This window comes from Galleria mellonella, unplaced genomic scaffold (assembly GCF_026898425.1).
Source record: "Galleria mellonella isolate WM207_F2 unplaced genomic scaffold, CSIRO_AGI_GalMel_v1 utg72, whole genome shotgun sequence".
Taxonomy (NCBI): Eukaryota; Metazoa; Arthropoda; class Insecta; order Lepidoptera; family Pyralidae; genus Galleria; species Galleria mellonella.
The window spans coordinates 440,001-455,876 of record NW_026442144.1 but is presented as its reverse complement, the minus strand read 5'-3'; the positions used below and the strand labels follow the sequence as shown (position 1 = coordinate 455,876).

Sequence of the window (15,876 nt, the reverse complement as noted above, 5' to 3'; positions counted from 1 at the left end):
ACAATTTATGGTAGAGTTTATTACTAATTAAATGTCACCTTCTGTCTACAGACTTGATTTTAGTGACAGTGTGTATACATAAAAAAGTAATTTGACCTATATAATCAAACTATAGGAAGTGGGACGTAAAGATATTATTGTGGTTGGGTCAATAAAACGAGAGTTTGGGATCAGCTGGCGACATAACCAGACAACGTGACGCCGTGAACCGCGTCACTCTCGCCGCTCTATTTCGACTATATTATTTTATCTTTCTTATTTATTTATTTTTCTTATTATTTTATTTTCCTTATTTATTTATTATTCTTATTATTTTTTTTGTTATTATAACTCAATTATTATAGCAAGACGTATTAAATTACTTGGATTTATCATGAGTAATCATGATATTCAATTTTTTTTAGGTCGTCGATTTTCATAGTAGGCGGAATAAATTTTGATAAGACAATAATTCACTCGAATATAAGATATAAATAAATGTATTATTTATATCTTGTACTAAAAGTATATGGTGTTTTATATTATTTATACGATAGACGTTTTGTTAAACATGCTCTTTTCATTTTATTCTCATCAAATAAATAAAATGGAAAAATAAATTTTGCGTTGATTATTATAACATCCCCTTTTTATGAATATTATACGTGTACTTAAAATTTATAACGACACATGTTCTAGTTAAACTAGCTTTTATATGAATTTTATTTTAGAATGTAGAACAAAGGAATTAGTTTTTTTTTATTAGCCACTCTCCTGTCCTTGTTAGGTCATAGTTTGGAGGCGTTAGCCATCATCGCGTGATGTCATTCAACTATAGTGACGGTCACCACCCTACTTGTTTTTAAAAGGCGGCGATGTATCGCCCACAATTACTACTAATCATAGGATACCATAAAAAAGAAACTTTTTATTAATGCCGTTCACCTTTTTTATGCTAATCCTTTTTGTGCGCTTTTATATTTTCTTTCACGGAAAAGAATGAATACGTTTGATATTTATCAAAAGTTTTTTTTTACTAAGTTGCTAGTAACAGTAATTTAGTACATAGCATATATAGATTAATAGGTAATAATAATAGCTAACTATAAATAATTTATAAATACTATTTTATATTCGAAATACTGGCTAAATGATAAAAAAAAAATTAACTGGTGGGTGCTAAGTATAAAATTTTGCATAGATGTTTCTTATACAATATTGACTGGATAAGGAATTCCTGAAATACTCACGATAGCAGGAATAAAGGGTTTGTTGTGAAAAAACGAAGCAATAATTAACCGTTTAGAGATAAAACTACCTATATGAAGTTATAGTATTTATTATTTTTTCTAGAAGTTTAAGTTTAGATATTTTCTACTAAGAATAATAACTCGCTATTGCTATTGGCTAGAGTCTGTCGTAGACGTAGTTTTAAATCTTGTAAGCTTAATACAGAGTACCTACGAGCATTTGGGTGACACTAATAATATATATAGTCGACAAGTAGTGACGTTCGAGACGCAAACATATTCAACTCTAGCAATTGGCATTGACTTTCCGAACTTAAAAATAGACGTTGTCCTGTGCGCTCGCAACTAGTTTTTTTTTCTATAAATTATTACGTCATATATTTAGATGTATCAGTATACAGTGGTAAATAAAACCAATACTACTGTATGAAAATAAAAAAGCGAAATAACAATTCATTGGCGTACTAATCAGGAAATCTCCAAGTTTGATTTACAATGTTGGAACGTCACAGATTCATTTGGAAATTCCCATGGGAACGGGAGGTGATTGTTTTGCGCAGTTCGTTTACCTTGGAAAACTGAAAATTTTCTATGTTTTGGTTCTCATTTAAGTTTGTATTTTTAATACGATCTTTATTAAGGAACTTGGGGGAGGGGTTTGTTAGCAATGGGGACAAGCGACTAATACGAGGTCTCTCAGTGTTTGTTATTAAAATTAAACTAAAACTGAAACTGTAACTAAAACATATTTACTATGATTACAATTTGTACCTCAGGCAGATATTAGTAGTTTTCAATACGATTTAGTAGATAACACTTTGTTGATTTAATTACTAGTTGCTGTGGCAATTATATCAGAAATTAGAATTTAATTATTTAGATCAACTAATCAACATAGAAATGGTATGTAATAAACTAGAATTAATAGGTGTTGTTTTTATTTGTAACACTTTAGACTACATCGTCACTCGATATTACTTGAGATAGGATTTGTTGTGCTCAAATTTCACATAAAATGTAAATATGACATTAATATCATATATTAATGTAACATGATATAATTCACGACTATAGATATTCGACATAGAAATATAGATATCCTTGTATATTAAAATAGCTTTCTAAATTTAAATACTATCAAAATCTATATTATAAAGTTATTATAATGCATGATATTCTAAAAAGACTCTTCGTTTTGTAAATACTGCTTTTTTTCTGTAATAAAATTTCTAATGATTTAAATACCTAATCTACTTGAAAGTGATATGTAGTCGTGATTTAAATTACGTAGTTTCTAAAATATTGATAGATTTTATAGGAGGTTCTCTATAACAGAATGATAGTGCAAATTAAAGTATGACAGTCATAAACAATCCAAAACTGGCTAAAATGATATATGGTTTTAGAAATTTTTACAGTCGCGTTTTTTGTGTCTTCAAACGCCTCCTTATATTTTTCTGCTGTCTTAATTTAATAGTAACAGTTTAATAAAATTATGAATTATAAAAAAAATAAACTGGATATACTAAGAAGATAAAATAGAAACTACCAAGTTCATTAAACTGATGATATTTGAATGGATGCAAATAACTTATTGCGTATTTTCGTAAAATTTAGTAAATTTATTTATAATAGATACAAAGTAGATTTATTTATACACAGAAAAACTACGTATACAATTTTTTATTAGCAAAATGTAGACTGAAAATGCACAAAGTGAGCCGGTAGAGTGCGGCCAATCGTCGAGAATGGAACGTTCTCTTTTCGATTGGTCGTAATCAATGACTATGTTTTGCTCTGTGTTCGTTCAGGATAGTGTGGTCACTTGCCGTGCTATTTTACATTAAAACCTGACAACCCACTTGATAGAAAGTGTAAATACGAGTATACATATATATTATGTATATGAAGTACATATTTATAATATATTATTTTCGTTACGTAATAGTTTAAGATAATTTCATGTTATAAACGCTTCAAGATGTAAATGATTAACTTTTTGATATGTTACTTTCACAGGAAACTTCTATGCAGCAGAAATAGTATCCGCATTGGAATATCTTCACGCGCGCAATATCGTGTATAGAGATCTCAAACCTGAAAACTTATTGCTAGCGAGAGATGGTCACTTGAAGATCACAGATTTTGGTTTCGCAAAGAAGCTGACAGACCGAACGTGGACATTATGTGGTACACCAGAGTATCTGGCGCCAGAGATCATTCAGAGCAAAGGACACAACAAAGCTGTCGACTGGTGGGCTTTAGGTCAGTATTGAATTTATTGATACAACCTCTATTATTTTAATAAATATTTTTATTTTTATCGCTTAAGGAAAGCAGCAAATAAATTAACGACTGAAATTACTGTGATGATAAGAACTAATAGAAATATAGGGGATTTGACTCTTTTATTTTGTTGCTCCCCTTCACTGCAGAGTTGGCTACCTCAAGGAACGATCTGAGCCAACTACAATCATAGAATTCCTACAGCATACTAGAGATCATTGACACATCAAGTAGGAAGTTGTTCTACACTGCATTTGTCTATACGGAGTCTTTATATAGTATAGTCGATATATTTAAGCTTGTTTATTTTTCGGGCAGTATTGGTCACTTTGATTTTTTTTCTGATAGTCTTATTTTATATTTTATTACTCAGCGAAATATCGAATATAAACCATTTTATTATTTTTATTAAAACAATAAATATAAATATTATTGTAGATAATTGAACACCAAAGGCTTTGATTTTTACACATATTTTCTGCTTTATTCACTTTCATGTCTTTATATTGAACAAATAAATATATTTATAAGAACAAATGTTCCCATAGATATACCATAATATATCGTGTACCGTTTAAAAGAAATCGATTCATGTGATTATGAGAGGCTACTCTTGACCTGCAGTTGTAGTCGCATCCTTCCACTTTCATATAATAAAATTAATATATTCTAGTGAATGTCTTTAAATCTAGTTTGTTTTTTTAACCATAGTTTTCTAAGTTTCTTGTAATACTACTCTGTTGTACTATTCACTCTTCATTTGACAAATTTTGTCGTAGTGTAAATTTTATACATCACTTTATTGTATATTAGCTTTTACCTGTGGTTTCGCTCACTTTAATATTAGTTTTGGTTACAATTCTAGTTGTTGGTATAGTTAAAGATAAAACAGTTACAAAAGATCCCTTCCCCTTTAAGAAGAAGTTTTAAAAAAAGAAATATGTATACTTTAATTGGAAATTTTAAACAAAAATTTTGGAAAGTTTAAACCAAATCGGACGATGCAATAAAAAGTTTCATACAAAATCGACTCCTCCCCTACCTCACCCCCTATAAATTATCCACAAGAAAAAGTAGCCTGCAACCGTCTTCAGGGTCATATATAATTCTATACCAAAATTTATCATAATCGATTCAGCGGTTTAGGCGTAAAAGCGTAATAAACAAACAAACTCACTTTGGCATTTATAATATTAGTTATTAGGAAACGTAAACAACCTATTTGTTTATTTACGTATGTCGTTGATAGAGAGCAATAACAGAATTATAGGATATACAGTCCATACCATAACATACATATACTCATAGCACCTTCATGTATTTCCATTTATGTTACACTACTACACCATGCCTATAAGCGTAGTTCATCAAACTACTATTACTAATATTGACAAATTATAGTTTATGAATAAATAAAACAAAAAAAATCTGTTACCAAAACATAATCAAGTCTGCATTATTTTCATGGCAGAAATTGGTACGATGGTGTTACTTGTCCCAAAGGTCACATAAAACTCTGTACCTAATAAAAACGAATTGTGCTATCCCATTAGTACCCCATTAGAAATATTAGCATGTACAAAAAACATGAAATGTTTCATGGGGGTGAAAGTCAAACATACTCATACCTAATTGAATACTTACGTGTAATAGCTGTATTTTCGAGTACATTTTCATTTGTGCAAAGTAGTTTTACAGTTTACGTCTGTAAATATAATGTATTCTTTGTTTTGTATTTCATTACCAATGTCAACTAGTCGTGTACCATCATATAATAACATGACGTCATACAATAGTTTCAAGGTGAATGTATTATAAATGCACATATTTTGAAATGGTATTATGTTTGTTTGTGACTTTCTTTCCTATTAATTTAAATTTTATTTGCTCGACTACTTTCTGTATTTTTTTTTTATAAACATGTTTTGTATTTAAATTAATTGGATTGATTTTGCTAAATGTGGAAAAAATCAGAGTTCCGTTCTTGGTGAAAATTTTAAAGACGTGTTTTGGACTTTGATGATTATGAATTGAATTACGGATTGTTCCTTCTAGTGGTTTAATAGCTGTGTTGATTGTCAGATATATTTAATTTACACACTTACATCCTACATGCTTTATAACCATCGTCTGTGACACTTTAATGCTGTGTTTACATTATAATTATTTACTGCTGCGATGATATATTTACCAACTCTCACCTTCAAATGGCAAATGGGTGCCAATTTATATCTGCGCCTTAATAATTTATAGAACGAAAGTTTGCGTGTTCTTTAATTTCATCTAATCCTCCACCTTGGTATTAATGCGAAGATATTAATGTGTGAAGGGTATATTTTGGTACTATACAGAGATTACATACACACAATCATGCAGTATATTAAAAAGTCTACCTTTGGAAATATATAAAAATAGTTATTTCGTGCAGCTTATGTGTTAAGTTAGGAAGTAACTTACCCATGTAATTAAATTGATACAAATCCGTTTAGACATTTAAGCGTAATTGAGTAACAAACATACAAACACAAAGATATTTATAAAAATAAACTTTCACATTTATAATATTAGTACAATATAGTAGAATAATATTGACGTAATCTGAATTATATTATCTTGACCTTTGTTATGTGAATAAAGTTTTTAAATAGATTAGTTAAAAATAAATCAGTTATCTGTACGTACAAGATAAAAAGAGTCCACTTTTTTTTGCAGTTTTTTTTTGTTAAATTCTTTTTAATTGCGTATATAGATACACGAATACGTCAGGAAGCGTGTCCCTTACTCGTGTAAGATTTAATCTAATACAAAATTTGGCACAACATGTTTAGTCTATAAACTTTAAAATGTTTCATGTTTAATTAGTGTTGCACTTACACACATTTGTAATTTATGTGATCATTTGTTGTTGTCTTCGTATTGCTTCAGTTTGCTTGTTGTGACGTTCAAAACTCATATGACATGACATTAAAAGTATACACATTTCATTCTTGATAATAATAATAATAATTTATTTGCCATATTCCTGGTAACAATATTTTATAATTTATTTTAATGTTAAGTATCGTTTTTTATTCGATTCTTTATTGAAAAGTCATTCTGTTTAAATTCTAATTTTATTTTTACCTAAAATTTTTAATTGGACTCTTAAGAATACTATAAAATAAGTAAATTTGATACAAACATTTATAAAGTCATACGTTTATCAACGCGCAGCACTTAATTTTTATTTATATAGATTACACATTGACATTTTATGTTGGCAATGATGGCGGTTTGTATTTTATGTAGGCATGTGTTCATGCCTACATTATAATAATTAAGGCAGTATTAGTGAATAGTGGTTGCCAGTAGATTGTCATTTATTACTCTGACTAGCGATCTAATCCGGCTTCGCACGAGTAGATAGAATTTTCGAAAATCAATACATATAATAATAAAAAGTTTCAGCCAATTCAACTGATAGCAGTATATATATAGTAGCTTTATAGTAGTTTATATGTTTTTCTTTAGATTGATGTAAGTTTTTTTTATTTATGAACCGATTGAAATAAAATAAATATTAAATGTTAAGTGGAGCAAACCGCAATGCATTAGTGAAAACCGCATTCAAATCGGTTAAGCCCTTTCTGAGATTAGCGTGCATAAACATACAGACAAACAGACAAAAATTCTAAAAATCATTCTTTTGAATTCTATTGCGTTCTTAAAATCATCTATAATAGTTTTTCTTATATATCTTCCATGTACAGACAACGATCAGTTTCGATTTTATTATATGTATTGATCGATATAGATTGATTATTAAAAATTTTGAGAATACACATTCAAATTTAGAACTGTATCGAAACTTAAAAAATCAAAATAACGGAATTTAGATACTATGCTTTACTAATTTTAAAACTGATCTTATATACACAACGAAAATATTTTAAAATTTTTATCAAGGACAATTATAATCTTTGCCAGACAATTTGTTGCATGGGCACATTTGTAAATAAAAATATTAAAACAAATTACAAATCCCGCATGTACCTTGTGTATTATAATTCATTGAGGTAATATTTAATTTTGAACAAAGTGTTTCTAATTTGAGATTAAATGTCAAGATTGTTTTATTTATTTTCCAGGTGTTCTTATTTACGAGATGTTGGTCGGTTATCCACCGTTTTATGACGACAACCCATTTGGAATTTACGAGAAAATATTGAACGGCCGAGTGGAGTGGCCGCGACACCTCGACCAAATCGCGAAAGACATTATCAAAAAGTTACTTGTACAAGACAGAACAAAAAGGCTTGGCAACATGAAGGTAATAATATTAATATTAATTTAAAATATAAGTTTTTATTAGAATAAATCGCCTTTAATCTTAATAAAAATGACGTGATACCAACACGGAAAAAAACTCTTCTAATTGAAAAACTTATTATGAAAATCGGTTCACAACATCCATAAATAGGTACAGTTATATTGAGATTTTTTTAAACTTTGTTTAAAATAAGGATATCTCTATAGAATTTTACATCTCAGAGATGGTAACACGAACTGAAAGATAACAGCGATGCTCATGTCGATGTTCATAACTCTAGGAGATAATTTTTTTTTATTAATAGATGAGTTTGCGTTTAATCTTACCTTCCCTGACGTCAAGTAGTTCATAGTTGTACCATATTATATATAACAGTAGTACCTATGAGTACATAAGTAAATCTAAATGTGAAACAGTCTGATTTAAAATTAAAACAATTGCAATATATTGTAAGCTATTTCATCTATTTTTATTCATAAGTAAGCAAAGATTATTTTTAGTTATACTAATAGATTATTATTGCTTGCTATTTATTATAAAAACATTTTCTCTCGAAACACCGAGAATACATTACAATATTTCAATCATAGTAATGACGTTCAAAAAGTTCCGTTTTATATTTTAATGTCGGATTGTTGTTGCAAATAAGTGGTTATTGTTTATCAATAAAACGTCGATGGCGATGCAACACTGGTTTTCGGAGATACCTACTGTATTTTTGATGGGTGAAAATAGAATGGTAACCCCGCCTGCTCTAACGGGATACGCTGGCGGCACACCAGTGAAGGGTGATTGATGAGAATGAAAACAGGCCAGTTAGCCCATCATGATAAATTCATTAGGAGTTAACCATCATAGTTTCCAGGGGGAACCACGAGAAAGTCGACCTGGTTGGGTATATTGCTAGTAATGGGATTTTTAGTCTCCACTACTAACAATCCCTTTCCACCCTGGGAGATACTATAGGTACGTGGCTCTACGTTTTTCTAACGATCCTACTGGAAGTATTAAATTATCCTTGCACTTGACCTGCCTTTGAACTAATAGAATAAGCATATATCTTCATTCACGCACCTATTTTAGACCGATCTATATTTAGCAGTAACGAGACTAACAAGTATTAGTCATTTACATGGGTACTTCTGTCTCATTCGTGTTTCTGCCGTTAAGCAGCTGTACCTACACGTATATGTTTCGGTTTGTATATTGGGAACCATAGATATCTAAATAGTGGGGGTGGATTATGCTTCTGTTTTTTTTTATTGATAAAAATGGTTGGTAGGGAGGCCGTGTAGTCCCGGCATAGAATATGTTTGTATATTTGTATGGAGATTGGATATCGCCTCTTATTTGTTATATGACAGATATTAACTCGATTCAATAATTCAATTTAGGGAATGATGGGATTTACATTAATCTACAACTCGATATCGATGTCCATTTAATACCAACGCCTGCATAATTGTAATGACTACAAAATATTTACTACAGATTACTATATTTTACCAGAGGGATACTTTGCACAAAAATCGTTTGCATCTCTGTCCCATTCGTGTTTCTACAGTGAAGCAGTTGTGTTTGCATGGCTGTGTTTCGGTTTGCATGGTGGGATGTAGCAGTGAATTTACAGGGTACAGAGGAATAACACTTGAGTCTTTATGAATGGCAACGAATGGGGGTATCATGGGCGAAACAGTATACTTTGTTATGTCCGTCATACTGCTCATGTCTACAGGCGACGGTACCACTTTCTATCAGATGGGCCGTCAGCTTGTTAGAAATTCTAAGTTGCATAAAAAAAAGATTAATGGATTTATTCATTATATTTTTAAAATTTATACTTCTTTATTAATATTATAAAGTTTACTTAGGTAACCTCTGTGCTTAAGTTCAGACAGATTTGAATATTGAAAAATCTGACTCCAAATTAAATATCGATAAATGTATCAAAAGCTATAACGTCAATTACTAACTTAGGTATATAAATAATTTTGATATTAAAGTTTTATAATTAAGTATATATATTTATATTTAAGTATTTATAAGTATTTAAAATAATTTAAAAGTAGAATCTACAGTAAGATTTTAAATTTATTGGTAGTATGGATTATTTGTGTCGAGTTTTGTATAGAAACAAGTTTAAGTACACTTTCAAAGAAATGACAGACATTTTGGAAATGTTGCAAAGTATATCCGATGACCTTCGTGAAAAGCAGCTGGTATGCGTATAATATAACGTCGGTCAATTCGCTCCTACATAAGCGTCAAAAGTTGCGTGTTATTAGTTATCTATATATTTCTGTAGATATAGCAGTGAGATTATTGGATGCAGAAGCATAATAGTCGATGGGATATGTTCAATGATAGGTACCATGGTTTTGAAGTATTCTGTATTTGTCACAAGACATGATGACGTCACGCACGGCCGATTTTTATATCTACATAGTGTCTAGTCCCGTGTATCTTAAAATAACTATGAAAACTAGACTGCGAACATATTTTAATTGAGTACATTAAATTGTATGAAAATAGTACAGTTGTGGTTAGATACTTAAATTATTCATTAGATATAGGGATATACATTCAGGGGCTGAAATCAACGTTCTTACTAATTCTATGAATATAATAAATGCGAAAGGATGAACGTGTGTTCTTTTTTCACATAAATATTACTGAAGGGATGAAGGGATTTGAATAAAATTTGGTTTATGGGTAGGATATTCTCTAACTTAATGCATAGGATACTTTACATATATACTGATCACGCGTGCGAAGTCGCGGGATATAGCTAGTACTATAAATATATAGAGTGAGTTTGTTTGTTTATTTTTTTGTTACCACTACTCTTAGATTATATAGATATGTTACAGCATCGAGTCTTAGGAATGGGTCAAATTTTTGTCAGCTAATTATCAAATTAGCTGACTCGTTTTTAATAAGTTTTCTATATACTTACGCACATAATGTATCTTGACGTATTTATATTTAATTATTTAATAAACAAAATGAGTTTTTACCTATTAAAAAGATGTATAAATAATAAAATGAAATAAATATAGAAGTTATAATGAAAATACTATTTATCACGCAAAATTGTACAAAAAAGTTGACCCGCTTTTCTCGAAGCATTTGTGTGGGGAATCTAAGCTATTATATATCTTAAGCTATTAATACCAATCAATCAATATATCTCGATCATGCAAATGAAGTTGTGCGTAAAAACTATAATAATATAAAATTACATATTCTGGTAAACAATGACATTTATTGTCAAATAATTATTTAATGTCTCGACAAAAAATATTTCGTGTGCTAATTATTGGTTGAATAAATTAGTGTTTATAAGTAGAAGGGTAAACGATCAATGTAAAATATATTAAGTATTTAGTTCTATGGTAGGTAGGTAATATTAGGTTTAAATAGTATTTAAGTAACTTTAAAAAGATTATTTTTTTTAATAAAATTTAAACAGACTTCAATATTTTTTTAATCAATAAGGTTTATTCCAGTTTCATTCTCATGACTGTCGTTTTGTAAAAAACAAACTTAAATGTTTACCTTTTCATTCACGAAACTGTCAATATATTTAAAAAAATAATAAAATATGGATAGCTAAAAATCGCCGCACAATATCAAAAGTATATGCTGTGTGAAAATCTCATTATTATTCACTTTTATTAAAAAAAAAAAAGAAGTTATAATATTTGAGATTAGATATTTATAAATTGCCTAGAATATATATAACTATAGTAGACTTTTATATGATTGTTTTCATTCATTTGATAATTTTACTTGAAGTGTAGATCATATACATTATTTATGGACATTAAAAACAATTTACACTTAATAATGTTCATGGACAATATTAATGTCATGAAAATAGGCAAATATTTCCTTTGATTAATTTTTATTATATATATTTATGCATGGGTTTATTTGTTTAAAAGATTTTGTGGCAAAGTAGGTGAAACTAAATTACGGTCGCGGTCGTGTTTTCTGCTAAGAAAAATTACTTCACTATTAGACTAATCGATTTTCTGTTTGTGTAACAGTTCCGCTTTGATACTCGATTCATTAAACTCGATTCTGTACAAAAAATATTTTATTTAGCTCTTACAGTTGGCTGTTCTCCAGCTGCTTCCATATATAACTTCTAATCTCATACATGTCAAGTTGTATACAAGAGTTTTGTAAATTGAAAAGTTGATCGGTTTTCCTTGGCTGAAATAATGTTTATTTTTGGATAGTCACTTCAGTATAATATAACTTCACATTGTATGCTTCTGTAACATACTTTATTATACTATTCTTCAAATTTAAATATTTAAAATCAAATATATACATAATTAAATACAATTAAATTAATTGTAGCAAGATTCGTGGTCATGATTCTTGCAACATTCAAAACTATTTGTTTTGAAGGAATCGTGATGAGAATGAGTTAGTTATATACCAAGTATATTAAGTATAATGATCTCGAAAATCTAAAAAAAATTATGATTACTTAACACACTGATTGAATCAGGAAACTCAAAGACTATTTGACTTGTGAAATTGAAGTTTGGGAGTGAAATTTAATTACAGTTTTTACTATGCTACATGAAATTTATTTCTGGAACACAACTGTGGAAACCTCATTTAATTTGGTTCAGTAGATTTCGCGTGATACCAGAATAAATATACAGATAGACAGACAAAAGTTTTAAAAACTATTGTGTTGACCTCTGTTGATCTTTTTAAGACTTTTAATATTACTTTTTTAAATATCTTCCATGTAAATTTACAATTTTATAGTAATATTTTTGACTATCTTAATATGATAAGTATTTCTTAGTGATTACGCAAGCATACACTACGAGTAATAACGTTCACTGAAATAGGATATAACGGGTTCTGAAGAGCCAAAATTAAAGAATTATTAGAATTAGTATAGTACTACGAGAACATAACAATTGACTGGTTGAACTAGTTGTATAATGATTTGGATAATATAAGATTTTTTTTTTTTATACAACTTAAAATGGTAAACAAGTTGACGGTCCACCTGATGGAAAGTGGTAACCGTCGCCTATAGACATGAGCAGTACCATGGACATAACAGAGTTTACTGTTTCGCCCACGATACCCCCCATGCGTTGCTATTCCTGAGGACTCAGGTGTTATTCCTCTGTACCCTGTAAATTCACGCCATATCCTACACTTCAAACCGAAATACAGCCATGTAAACACAGCTGCTTCACGGTTGAAACACGAATGGGACAGAGGTACCCGAGCAATCGACTTATTTAGTTATTATTTATTTAATAAACCGACAAAATTATTTAGTTCAATAAACCGTTCAATATTTTATCGGTCATACATCAATATTTCTTGTTTATAATATTACGATAGAAATCATTAAAAAAAAAAAATTTAAATGGCATTAAGAAACGTCTTGAGAAAGAGCGGTGGTCTGTATTTTTAAACGTGCAGTTTCTAGTGGTTGTGTATTTTCACCGAGCTTTTTGCGATGTCGCACAGATGTTTAGAAAGCCATCAGTCAAGTGTCCGGCGGTGACATCAAACGGCTGCGTCCGGTTGAGTTATGGCGGTGGACGTCTGGCAAATACGCTAACTACTGTAGAAAACTAGGTAGCTCGTGAGACCAGTGACTTGCATTACCATCGTCGTTAATCATAATGACTCTTTGAGTACACTTTATCTCCTTTCTTGTTTAATACATTGACGGTAATACGAGTATATACTTAGTATTATGATACCAAATGTAAAAAATATAGATTATAGCTATTTTCATTATTTATTTTTTATTTAGTGATTTTCATTTAGGAAATGTTAATTAATTGTCAAAAAAACGTTATATAAAATTTCATTACAGATTCTATTATTACAATGATAGAATAAAATGAATATGGCGACCTTAATTGTTAAAGCAAATGTCATTTTCTCTCAGGATTATTAACGATTTTATGTTGACATGTTAAACACCTGAAATAATTATTATTATATGTATATTATATTTAAGGTCTGTTTTATTTTTTAGTGCGGGTCAGAGGATGTCAAGAGGCATAGGTGGTTTAAGCATATCGACTGGGCAGACGTTTTCATGAAAAAATTACAGGTAATATTTGGCTGTGAATACTTATTTATAGTATAGTAACTTAGCAATAAATATATTTTGTATGAAGGATACATTACTTTTTATTTTAAAAGTAAATTAATTTATAAAAAATAAAATATGTCTGTGTTCATGGTACTGCTCATGTCTGATAATAATAATTTATTTAAGTTGTATAAAAAAAGATATGTTATTTCTATTTTAAATTTGTTTATAAAAAGTAAAATATGCCTGTGTTCAGTAGTGCACGGCTGATATATGAAAATATGCTTATGACTGCAATTTATGGATTATTATAATTTAGCCTGCGCTAACGGGATATGACAATAGCACCAGTGAAGGGTGATAGATGAGAATGAAAACAGGTCCCGATCATGATGAATTCGTCAGTTAACCATGATAGTTTCCAGGGAGAACCGCGAGGAGGTTGAAAACGTAAAATTTTCCATTACTAACAATCCCTTTCCCCCCGATGGGTTAGTTAGACACATTTGCCGTTGAAAACGTAAAATTTTAAATTATTATTCTTTTGTTAACAGCCACCAATAATACCATCAGTCTCCTACGAAGGTGACACCTCCAACTTTGATGAGTACCCAGAGACCGACTGGAAGGCGGTACGCTCGTTGGATCCAGATGAACTTAAACTGTTCGCCAATTTTTGATGGGCAACTCACGCATTCAACTGTGGTTATAATTAAGAAAAGTCATCTTTTGGAACACTTAGTTTATATCAAGATGCCTTTATAAGGAACTTTGTGTACATAATATCATCAGAGGTCTAAAGTTAAATATATAGATAACAATCATTTACATTAATGTTATGGTTGTTAAGGTAGTCTTTAAGATACTTTGTTGTGATAGTTGATCTGGGTATTTAAAAAACTTTCTTTATATGAAGATCTTTTTGACTATCGCACAGCGTCAAATGTGAAGTGTTCATTGGCGTATGTAAATATTGGGTTAATGTTTTATTATAATTTATTAGAAGTTTTACCTATTAAAACTAGTAGAATTTTGCAGTAAAGGACGTTGAAGTTTATTGATAGTAAAATATATTAACAGTCCGTTACTGGAAGATCTTATGAGACTGCAATTACAGTTTCGCAGTGCGTTTGTGTCATCGTCAAATGTGCGTCGCAAATACTTTTAGTAAATCCTATTATATTTTATAAATTAAATCAGTTATTATTTGTATACCATATATATTATCCAATTTATATATTCATTATCAAACACAAATGTATGTATAATATATGAGTAATTATATTTTTTTTTATTAATTGTTCTAAAATATGTCGCGTATAGAACGCGACGTCACGCGTGCATTTATATTTAATAGCTTTGTATGTAGATATTTTATTTTTGTTATGAGAGCGCTTCCAGTCAGTGGGAACTATATATTTACACTATATTATTATAGTAAAATATAGTCTCTGACGTAACACTGGCACGTTTGCATTAGGTACCTGGCAAATTTTAAAGAAGATGAATTGCTTTTATAAATTATTTGTAATATGGATATAAATGTAGCACTAAAAATTTATATTTATAAATACTTTTTAGATACCTAATTAATTAACTGAATTTCTTCGTTTAGTAAACACTACTGTAATAATAATCTAAGATATTTACTTTTGTTTGAAATTGTCTGCATTATCTTATGAGCAGCAGTGTTTTAGAATTTTACAAGAAGTTTTAAATAATACTAAGTACCTATTAATATTTAAGTGGCTCATAAACAAAAAAAAGCACAAATATTGGGTATTGCGATCGAATCGATTAGTAATTTAGTTACATAGTAACATAACTTTTTGTCAATGGTATTTATTCCTTGTAATGCCATGAGTTGCCACAATTTGAGTGATACGATTGTTTTATTACGATTACCTTTAACGACGTGAAAGACGTATAAATAGTATAAAATCAACAATCTT

The 15,876-nt window shown here is 29.6% G+C and overlaps 1 protein-coding gene across 1 annotated transcript in view; it reads left to right on the top strand.

Moving 5' to 3' along the window:
- Window positions 1–15,876, top strand: part of LOC113516758 (cAMP-dependent protein kinase catalytic subunit 3) — a 60,750-nt gene that overhangs the window by 42,773 nt on the left and 2,101 nt on the right. Inside the window, exons 4-7 of the mRNA XM_052900907.1 lie at window positions 3,249–3,494; window positions 7,643–7,824; window positions 13,865–13,942; window positions 14,479–15,876. The exon at window positions 14,479–15,876 is cut by the window's right edge and continues 2,101 nt beyond it. Of these exons, the coding sequence (XP_052756867.1) occupies window positions 3,249–3,494; window positions 7,643–7,824; window positions 13,865–13,942; window positions 14,479–14,604 (632 nt within the window). The 3' untranslated portion in view covers window positions 14,605–15,876. The remainder of the gene's footprint in view (window positions 1–3,248; window positions 3,495–7,642; window positions 7,825–13,864; window positions 13,943–14,478) is intronic.